This window comes from Bactrocera latifrons, unplaced genomic scaffold, assembly GCF_001853355.1.
Source record: "Bactrocera latifrons isolate USDA-ARS-PBARC rearing strain unplaced genomic scaffold, ASM185335v1 scaffold_40, whole genome shotgun sequence".
NCBI lineage: Eukaryota > Metazoa > Arthropoda > Insecta > Diptera > Tephritidae > Bactrocera > Bactrocera latifrons.
In genome coordinates, this window is record NW_017537046.1 from 1,215,317 (window position 1) to 1,225,864 (window position 10,548).

Sequence of the window (10,548 nt, forward strand, 5' to 3'; positions counted from 1 at the left end):
TCCGTTTGAAAATTGACACAGCCACCAGAAGCAGCCAGTCTGCCGCCCCATTGACCAGTCAATTGTTCGTTAACCTCAACGCAGAAGCAATGAACCGGCGAATGTCATTGTTGCTGCCACACTGCGCCGCGTCGGGGCGTGCGAAGTGGGCGCGCTCGCTTAACCGGCGCTGTGTTGGCTCATGCCGACTGCAACAGCTGTGGTACAAAGCGGTAATCGATTTGCAGGCAGCAACAATAAAAATGCAAGAAAGCCAATAACACTAACAAAAAGTAGCATGTCTTTCTACTGTATAATTTTCAATTTTCGCATAAAATCCATCGCTTGGCCGGAAATTATAAGTAGCAAGTCGGATAATTATAGTGCAGTTTCGATATTTTAAGCTCTTGCGGTGTGTCTTTGGAAAGTAAGCGCTCGCATAAGTTGGACTTCGGGCACAACGAAGCATATTCATATAGACATCAAGCCATAATTATGGAAACTAGAGCGATTGTGTGATACATGGTGCCCTGTTTGTGTGTATGTGTTAGTAGGTGTAGTCAATCTTCTAGTGATTTGACGCAGTTGGTTTTTTTACTTTTTATAACTTTTTATTAGAAATTGGTTAAGAAACATGTCAAATCTTAAGTAATTTAAGAATCACAGAAAAGGTTGATTGAGATCTTCAGAGTCAGGTTTTTGCCAATCCTGAAATCTGAAGCAACTTGGAGTTCAAAACATAGTTACCAGGCTGATCTCCATCTTCTTAATATCAAAACATAGCTACCAGGCTGATTCCATGTGTTTCTTGCTCTCCAAATGACATTAATGGTAAATTCTCTAGTCTAAGCTCAGAAGCAAAAACTTCAAGGAAGCTCTTGGTTAGCTAGCTTTTTCCCTATTCCAATTGACAAGATGTGTTACTTGAACCTTGGTATTGAAAAAGCCGCATGTAGAACGTGGCTAAAATTTACTTCTTTTTTTCGATGAGCGTTATACCATAGTCGATTTGAGCCACTAAAACTAAGAATAGGCGAGCCCTTTGGAAGCCAAACACCAATAGACCTCTTCTGAGCTACCGCAGATCTTGAGACCAAAAATTTATTGGCGACTGATCGGCGCCACCCAAGCTGACAAGAGTCCCAGCCATTCAGCTGTAAACCGCTGCAGGACAGAGAACATCTGATTAGTTTCCAGTCTGAAATTGGAGAACCTTTTCTTGCAAACAAATCAGCAAAAACCCATGATACTCCGCGAGACCTTCATACCAGCCATACCGCGTAGTAAATTTTAAACAAGGCCACGATCAGCGGCTCAGATCACTAGGCTTGAAAATATTTAAAAACGCAGCAATGAGTGGAAACTCATGGAGAGCTAGAGCTTGTAGTGAGTACAAAGCGATAAATCGCAGAAAAATGTGAGGTAAGCTTTATCAAAGCTCTATTTTTGACCTCGTTGTTATCATTTTATTTTATTTACAAATGTTCCGACTACTGAAATATTCTTTACACAACTCAATTTAAATTGGTTTTGTCAACGTGGCAACTACGTCCCTTTTTACATTATAAATCAAATTTTAATTCGTAACAAAACTTTTGCGTTTAAAATTTGTTTACAAACTTTTTCAAATTTTTTTCAAAATTTGTCTTCGTTTCTGAAAAAAAAAAACTTTTGAAGTGTGTCTCGGAATAGTAAAAATTATGACTTTATACTCCGAATATCATTACGACGACGATTGTGGTGTAGCGAAGTTTTATATGCGGCTCTCCGGTTGGGTCTTCAATGCATTTGCGCTTGCAGAGCTACCAAAGGGATATGTTGAGAATGGTGACTTCGGACCGCGTGTCGCCAAATATGATTGGTTTGAGTTGCTAGCGAAATTTCCACTGCTGATTGTATTACTGGTCATTGCGGTATTAACGACGCTTTTTTGGTTAGAAAATTGCGATTTTCGTTGAAAAGTGTTGGATTGTGAAAAGTTTACGTAAAACTGTAATATAGAGGCTACTCCGAATTACTCCGAAATTTTCAAATGCTTATTTCTAATGTATACAATAGTTCTGCACAAAAATAATAACACCTAGTAGCAGTATTAAATAATAATCATCAATTTATAGTATTCCGAAAATACAAGTTTAGTACATTTTAGAATATTATTATTTATTCGAGAATATATTTTTTCATACAAAAGTACTTATTTATGAAAAAGATGGTATAAAAATTCAATATATAGGCAAATAACTGACTCCGAATTATCCTGAAAGTTTCTAACGCATATTAACACATTATAGAATGGTTCTGCTTGGAAATAGACGTTGTACTAAGCAATAACAATACTTTTATAGAATTCCAAAAATGTCCTAATATATAAATTTTCTTTTTTTTACTGTAATAATAATATGACTGTCGCATTAACTATTATTCATCAATTATTTTTTAGGCTTATTTGGCTATGCTGTACTGTCAGGGGTCTGCAAAAATCTGCAAAGAAACGACATCGTTGCTGCCTTTACTTCACCACGTTCCTGTTGTTGCTTTTATTGCTGCCACTTGCGTATGTATTTCATATTAATTTTGATATCACACTTTAATGAAATATTTATCTTACAGAATTGGCCTTTATTTGACTTTTCGTACGAATTTTTTACTACGAAGAAGCAAAGATGATTCTAAAAGTTTTGGGGATACAGCCAGATCAGCATTAGTTGATGAGGATGCAAATTTTATGAATCAGGCGGAATATAAAGCTAATCCCACACAGCTCTCTATAAAAATCAACAAAGTGATAACTGAGGGTAAGTTTTTAGCAAGACTTGATAAAATGGACAAAGAGCTCAGAGATTAACCAATCTTCAATGCCGAAACGCCTTGAGGGAGCGTTGTAGAAAATCAATTTTCAAAGAACACTTTGTAGTTATGAGTTACATCGTCTCCAAAACAACCTCATAAGTATACTTCATTTTAACTTTGTACTAAAATTTTGATTTCCCCTCCAGAACTCGCTGATTGGCTGCAAACAATAGCCCAGACTGAGCAGAAAAGTTTTGAAAAACTCAAATATTTAAACAGTAACGGAGACTTTTATTCAACTGCTCTGCAATCATTGAGAGATTATGCCTATGAGTTGGTTATACTCGGCATAGAAATGAATGATCGTAAGTAAATGATATAAGTCAGTACTTATTCGCCCACGTAAGCAGCGAAATGAGCTCCTGCTTGTATAATTTATGCTAGCATACATTTAGGTGCTATCACTTTTCCACTCACAAAACAATAAATGCCTGTAGTTCTCACACAGCTTATGATATACTTCAAGTCTGCTTTTTATTTTGTCCTGCTGAAATTTACAGTGCTTCGCACAGTTGGGCGAGAAGCCTTCGCATTTCTACAAGCAAACGTCAAAAATACGACCTTAATAGAAAGCAAAATGTTGAGAAGGGAGCACATAAATGTGTGGCATGTAAGTGAATAGATTTTGAGTGAAAAATCATGAGAGTTTTAGCTAAGCTTACGCCACATTTTTTATGAAAAATAGTTAAATTCAGTCTATACGCAATACTCACACTCATATGAATACTTGGAGTATCTATTGAAGGCATATGAGAATATCTCACTGCTGCAAAAATCTATAGCGGAGAGTACACCGACCGCTGATATGAGTGAAAACGATTTATTTGTGAGTAAGTAAAGAAGTAAGTCAATTTATTTTACATTCTCATATATATTTGATGTCACTTTGTTAGCACCAACTTTACGTCAGCTTCCAAAGCCATACATGAACGACAGATCATCTACAGAACACCCACAAATCCTTAATCCCATTCTGTACCTAGCGATGACTATGTTTTTTTTGACAGCTGCCGTGAGTATAGGGTAGTCACGTATTCAAAATTTAGTTCAAAGTGTTTACTCACCACAGCTTGCTTACATTTTCCTAATGGGACTCGGATTCGGAATTTGCCGTTACTATGCGCGTGCGAATTGTATGCTCAAAATGTGTGTCAGAATCGATACTGTCTATAATGATTACTAAACCATTACATTATTATCCCTCAGCTTTCTTTTCCTCAACATATTGGCCATACCTGTGCTAGCCTTTCTAACAGTCTTACATTTCCTGCCCGCCATGGTGTTGCATACGGGAATTTGTCACGAGAATGATCTTCGGTAGGGTTGATATTACTTTAAAACATTATTTTGATATAAATTTATGCTTTACCTTCCTTTCTTTTCGTCAACTCACAGGGGAAGCTCTTATCGGATTCCTCAGTCTTGGCGCTGTGATCCAGTTAACAATATCAATGCCGACGAAGCTTACGACTATGAAATGGCGAAAATCAAGCGCATGCTACCAAAGATCACGATAAATCACAATAATTATTCCACAAATAACCACCAAGTTGTGATGGAATTCCCGCAAGAGAAGTGGTACGAAAGTGACGTACAAGATGTCATAACCGAGGAAAACTATACGAGCTACGCAGGTTACATAAAAGATAACAACAAAGAGAATACAACTGGCGCGAACATATTTTCATGCAAAATAAATTCCATACTAAAGTCCGTCAGGACAGATTTGTATGATAAAATATTTGCACCCAACGCTGCAGAACTGTACGAAGTGCTAACCAAGTTAAAGAAACGTACGCAGCCTAAGGGTTACGACAATTTTACAAAACTTTTAGATAGTGCTCAAAGTGAATTGATGGTCTTCGAAAAATCTTATGCGCTGTCGAAGGAAAATTTCTTGGCTACATTGAGCGAAAAGCTGGTTAAGAAGTTGAAAGTTCTACAGAATCGGTCAGTGGCCTGCTATCGTGGTCAACGTAGTACATTGAATGGGTCTTCAAAATGCGGTTGTCTGGAAGATTTATTGGTAAAAGATGCTCGCCAGTACAGTTATGAACTAGCTGAAATTGGTTTTTACATTTTTTTTTTTTTCAGATGCTCTACGCTATCGGCAGTACCTTGTTGGTCTTGACATTATTTTTTACTATGCTACTTAGCCTATTGCTGTACAAACTCTACAAACGCGGGCCACCGATATTTGCCTGTCCTCAACCACCAAAACCAGATGGAGGTTTGCGTGCGCCAGTAGCAGTAGGCGGCTCTCCATGTGAGCAAACTACAGGAACTGCTGCACAATCTACTTTACATGGCAGAGATTGTGCTGTCCCCCAAACGGGCGTGTACTGTGGTGGAGCGCATGCTGGTACACCCCTCATTAATACCGTAAACTTTATACCGCCGGTGATGGGTGCCTTCGGCTGTCAACAGAATCCACCAATTATATACCCAACAAACTGTCAACAGAGTGCCCCACAGATGTGTGCAGGAACGAGTCAACGAAATCAACCACGGATGTGTGCAACAAGCTGTCAACACAACCCACCACAGATGCGTGCAACAAGCTCAACGCGGAGCACAACACAGATGTGTGGAACAAGCTGCCAACGGAGCTCAACACATATATGCAGTAGCAGTCGAAAAGATGGGGTTATTTTGCCCTTGCCATGTCGCAGCAGAACACAAACGAACTGCGTCGGTGCGGAAGCGCAATTAGTAGGTGGTGGCACGACAAAAGACAAAACAGTAACCGTAATGGTTTTTCAAGGACCGAAGGACCGTCAACCGTTGGTCACATATCCACCGCCGCAGACATTAGAAAAGAAATAATTATGAAATTTTGTGTAGAAATACTTTTTTTTTTTACATTTAAAATAAAGAGCTTTCAAAAGCTTTGAAGCAAACTTCATAAAAATGTTATCAATGGTAAGAAAAGTTAGGTAAGATGTTGCTGATAATTCAGACTCGATATCATTCAAATCACGACAACCTTTATCGGAGCATAAATCGACACTCCTGCTGAACTAGATAAGGTTAGGTTAAACTGGTAGACGAATAAGCCACGCTTATACCAGTTTTGGTCCTTTGCGATACCAGATGAAGTTCAGTTGATAGGTCCAAGAGAATATCCTTTCCAATCCTATAGGATGACTGCGCTTGGCGAGAATTTTAACAGACTCTGCGGCCTCACTTTCGGAAGAGCTCCTCCAGTTTATCATACCGTGGGGACACTAGATAAGTACAGCGTAGTCTTGCCACTGCGGGATAAGTGCACAAGAGATGCTCCATTGTTGTCCTGGAGCCCCGCATGCTTTTCGATCGGTTCTGCGGGCGTGTGTCGCCATCCGACAGTGTTCTGAACTAGCCGACATCAAATTAGTGAAAGGATCTCCCATTCCTTAAATTTACATATACACAAATATCTCAGTAAGGATTTGAAAGCTCCAAGGACAACTTCATGCTATAATTTTTCAAAATAACACATATAATACCAATCCTTACTGACAAACTTATTTCGGAACTGTATAGTTCCGTATTGCCCTTCAATCCCCAATCTTTAAGTCTTAAACAGATTCAAAGGAAGATCTCCGGAAGGAAAATGGAAATTTAGTGTTCCAATATTTACGATAACCACAGTATTCCTTATTGTCGGGCATGACATTTATATATTCCTTACATATCGAACCGTCAAATATTTCAAATATTTTCTACGATGAACTTTCATTTCCCTAAAAAATTGCTTGTGTTTTGAAAATTTTGTGGTTTTTTGAAAGAAACGTTACGTAAACTTAAAATCATAACTATTTTTTGAAAGAACAAATTCTAAGAACCATTTTATTATCGAAGTTTCCAAATTGTGTGTAAATATCCAGTCGCCAATAATGAAATTATCCGAATTCAAAGCATTGCCAGCTGTGCCCTACACCAGCGTGGACATCTGTGGACTGCCCTTCTCGATACAAGCCACCATACAGGCTTTTACTACTAAAGAAGCATTAAGCCTGCCAAGAAGTCTCACAGAAGGCATGTATTCAAGTAGTGATTCAGTTTAGAACTTTGCTTTCTAAAACGTATCCTTTTACAGAATACATGAACTGCACAGGCTTGGGTTATAAACTACTGAACAACGATTGGCGTGATTACGTTGCAGAGTTTCCTTGGTTGATTGGAATATTCATTTATACAGCGCTACTGCCAATTTTATGTCTAATCTGGTGCGTATTTCAATTTCGGCCAAAGAGAAAACGACGCTTTGAAAGAGCACCAGTGCCTTCATGGCGCTACATACTGTCAACTTTGCTATTTTTACTGAAAATACTTTACAGGTGATTGTTCTTTGTTCTTTAGTATACTGAAGTTATTTCATAAACTCTTGGCTTGAGGTTAGCTTCTTTATATGGTTTACGTATACCTCTTATCAAAACCATCCGACAAGAAGTTATCGTGAACCAGAGAGTAATGTGAATATGGTGAAAATGCTCTACGATCAGACTTTAGATGTTATCGATCATATATCTACGGACAATATCGAAGTCGTGCAAGAGTTTATGAAGAAGTTGGCTGATGGTAAGTAGCTCCAAGCAATACAATCCGCATTCTGAAATTTTAGTGCAAACATTAATTTCAGAAATGATATCCAACCTCAACTCCTCAGCGCCGGAAATAGTAAAGAACCCCGCTGGTAGCATGCTCATGGACATCTACTCGGAAAGCTTAGCTATTCAGCCTATCATAAAGGACATGCGCAAGGACATGCAGACCCTGCTAGCAGATATTATGCAGTTAACAGACCGTAAGTTCGAGGCATAAAGCTGAAATATTTTTGTACTACTATAAATGCTTGCAGTCACGAAATTTCTACACCGGAATACTACAACGTTTTTGCTTTTGAACGATATCTCAGACCCAACTTATATAAATCTTGTTCGCAATGAGCTCAATGGGAATCAGCACAAAATTGTTACGGTAAATATAAACATCTGCCTTAAACAGTCTCAAGTTTCAGGAGAGTACGGGTCTCCATAAAGATTTCATTCAACGCAACGGCTACTTTATCTCTCTCCCTCTCTCTTTTTCTTACTGCGCCTTTTGTTTTCTCGCTTCTCAGCTACTCAGTATCGAGCGCGTATTATCCAACATAGAAGACATTGTTGAAATGTCAATAGAGCTGCCAAACTTATCGCAAGCTTTCGCAAAAAGCCTAAAAGACTTGCATAGTTATTACAGATCGGTTTTCACGAATATGTGGGCGGAAAAAGGTGAGTTAACTACTTCGAACACGAACAAGTTTTCATATTTTAGGAGTACATTTCAGTGAATGAAATGAATGCCAATTATTTGGAAATTATCAAAGCGGTGAAGAAACTTCGTTCGGAAGTACCACGAGATGTTGTAATACATTTACCAAATGATATATATTCATACCAATTGTTTTTTCTAATCATCGCTATAATGGTGAGTATAACAGACGTGGTGAAAGCTGTGGTGAAAGCTCTCCGAATTCAATTTCTGCAGTATGCATATGGGAATTATAACAATTTTCTAATAATCTGACAGATCTCTGTGCTGTGCTGGATGCAACTGTGTTATGCTATGTATCATGCGGTCTTCATGCGCTTCAAGAAGAGAAAATATATTCTAGTGAGGTGAGTAACGATTGCTCACAATTAGTACCGAGCAATCCTAGGCTGACATTTCGACAAATTATTATTCTTCAAGAAAAGAAGTCTACAAAATCAGTGCCATACTTTCCCAACACCAACACGGTTTAAATAAAAAGTGTATATAACTCTCTTACTCATTTCTTTGCAGCATCGTTATTTTCATCTGTTTTACGTCCATAATACTCTGTCTAATAGCAAGCCTGAGCTTCTTTCTGGGTACATCGTTTTTCAATTTCAGGCAAGACACGTAAGTAACTCGCTAGTAAAGCAAAAGTTGAAAGTATTTATGTGCTTGATTTCTCCTAAAAGCACCACACTCGACAATCCTTGCGGTTTGAGCTCTAAATCTTATTGTGACTCTCAAAATAAAATACTCAGTCTACTCGCTGAGAGCGCTTTTGGCCCCGATGCAGAGACCTACAATGCTATGCAACTACAAAATCAGCACATTTTCGAGACACTACGTACGGCCTTACCCAGCGTCGCGGGCATTTCAAATATTCTACAAATGCTGCAGTATGCAGATTTCAGCGGAACTGTCTTTAATTCGGGCGACATGTTCAATGTTGTGAAGCAAGAGATGAATATGGAAAATTGGTATGCGGCTTGGGAGCAGCTAAGCACGCACATACCCATTGTGGCTGAGGCAACCGTGGACAATGAAATTACATATTACGAGCGAATGCTGGCATGCAACTTGCATCTCATGAAAACGCACGTCTTCGAAACGTTGATTGCGAAGCATATAGTTGGCAATGTGGATGCACTATCCAAGCATGGGGAACGCCTTGTCGCACAAATGCCGACTGTAAATTTGAGCACTCTTCTGCGTAAAAGTCTCAGCGAGATGCGTATATTACATGATTACTTCGAGTTGGAGTTCAAGGAATTGCTGGATATTGAAATGAGGCAACTTCTAATGGATTTCGATTTGGAAATGATGTTATATACGAGTCATGTCGCCTTTATGCCGACTTGCAGAGACTTCAAGCTATCAAGTGTCGGTATACCGCGACAGCTGTACGAATGTATCGAGAGTTGTTTGGTAGAGTATGAACTTATCGCAATTTAGCTGAAATAATAAACTTAACTGCTGTTACAGCACGGTTTCTGGATTGGCGCTTTCAGCATACTCATACTACTCTTTCCGATACTGATCATTTGCATGCTGCTCGCATACCTCTACGACAGATATCCCTATTCAACGCAAAGCGGTACTGGCAGTAGGTAAGTTTGGACTTAAAATTTTCAACAAATTTTAATGTTATTTTAAACCATACTCAACAGATCTCCACCTTCCGAAGACGCTGCAACGCCTACCAGCAGCACAACGGCAGTTAGTGAGGCTGCGCCGGACAATGAACTCGTAAATGAACCCGCAAACGAGCCGAGTCCGCCGAAAAGTAATTGGCGTGATAAGTTAGGCGCACGGCTCAGAAACGCACATGTCACCTTTAAGACGCCATCAACATCTAGCGCTGCGAATAAAGCGGCAAGTGCTCAGCGTTCCAGCACGGCGAAGATTAGAGATTTAATTTATTCGATTTTAAGTTCGGCGCCAAATGTAACGCCCACAGCAGAGATCAAAGTCAGCGGTGGTACGGCTACAACGTCCGAGGAATCCAGCGAGGCTGAGCTTGCTTAATCAAAAAAAGGATTATTTCGTGTTTTAAACCCGAATTTGCACTTATCGTATATGGTATATATTCTAAAATAAATTTGAAATTGCTTATGTGTTTCAAGTATACCAACAACCATACAACATTTTCTCAAACTTTAGTTATTCCGAAGTCTCAAACCGAAAAATTTTTGTTGGCTTACTAAGTTTTTCTTTTTTTTTTTTTTTTTTTTTTTTTTTTTTTTTTTTTTTTTTTTTTTTTTTTTTTTTTTTTTTTTTTTTTTTTTTTTTTTGTTTTGAAGCCACTGTAGTAGAATATGGATATGTATTTACTCGTATGTGGTATATATTCTTAACTAAATGACGTGCAATTGCCAATGTGTTTAAAGTATATACAATCATAAAACCTTTTATAAAACTTTGGTCAAACCGAAGACTCAA

The 10,548-nt window shown here is 38.6% G+C and overlaps 2 protein-coding genes across 4 annotated transcripts in view; both read left to right on the top strand.

The window, feature by feature from the left end:
* The first annotated feature begins 1,602 nt into the window (after positions 1-1,602).
* Positions 1,603-10,548, top strand: part of LOC108972527 — a 13,444-nt gene continuing 4,498 nt past the window's right edge. The window contains exons 1-10 of the mRNA XM_018939157.1: positions 1,603-1,912; positions 2,420-2,533; positions 2,590-2,774; positions 2,976-3,134; positions 3,330-3,439; positions 3,515-3,659; positions 3,723-3,841; positions 3,899-3,975; positions 4,036-4,146; positions 4,225-4,658. Of these exons, the coding sequence (XP_018794702.1) occupies positions 1,680-1,912; positions 2,420-2,533; positions 2,590-2,774; positions 2,976-3,134; positions 3,330-3,439; positions 3,515-3,659; positions 3,723-3,841; positions 3,899-3,975; positions 4,036-4,146; positions 4,225-4,658 (1,687 nt within the window). The 5' untranslated portion in view covers positions 1,603-1,679. The remainder of the gene's footprint in view (positions 1,913-2,419; positions 2,534-2,589; positions 2,775-2,975; positions 3,135-3,329; positions 3,440-3,514; positions 3,660-3,722; positions 3,842-3,898; positions 3,976-4,035; positions 4,147-4,224; positions 4,659-10,548) is intronic.
* LOC108972526 lies at positions 6,551-10,236 on the top strand. 3 transcript variants are annotated; one of them, XM_018939154.1, is made up of 12 exons: positions 6,551-6,849; positions 6,911-7,151; positions 7,214-7,392; positions 7,454-7,618; positions 7,673-7,791; positions 7,934-8,084; positions 8,141-8,280; positions 8,383-8,471; positions 8,638-8,736; positions 8,799-9,534; positions 9,592-9,716; positions 9,777-10,236. In XM_018939154.1, exons 1-12 carry the CDS (start codon positions 6,708-6,710, stop codon positions 10,132-10,134), a joined length of 2,544 nt encoding a protein of 847 aa, XP_018794699.1. In that variant the 5' UTR covers positions 6,551-6,707; the 3' UTR covers positions 10,135-10,236. The 3 variants fall into 3 exon arrangements, with proteins under 3 accessions (XP_018794699.1, XP_018794700.1, XP_018794701.1); XM_018939155.1 differs by having other exon boundaries at positions 9,592-9,712; positions 9,777-9,948; XM_018939156.1 differs by lacking the exon at positions 6,551-6,849 and having other exon boundaries at positions 6,990-7,040; positions 7,174-7,392.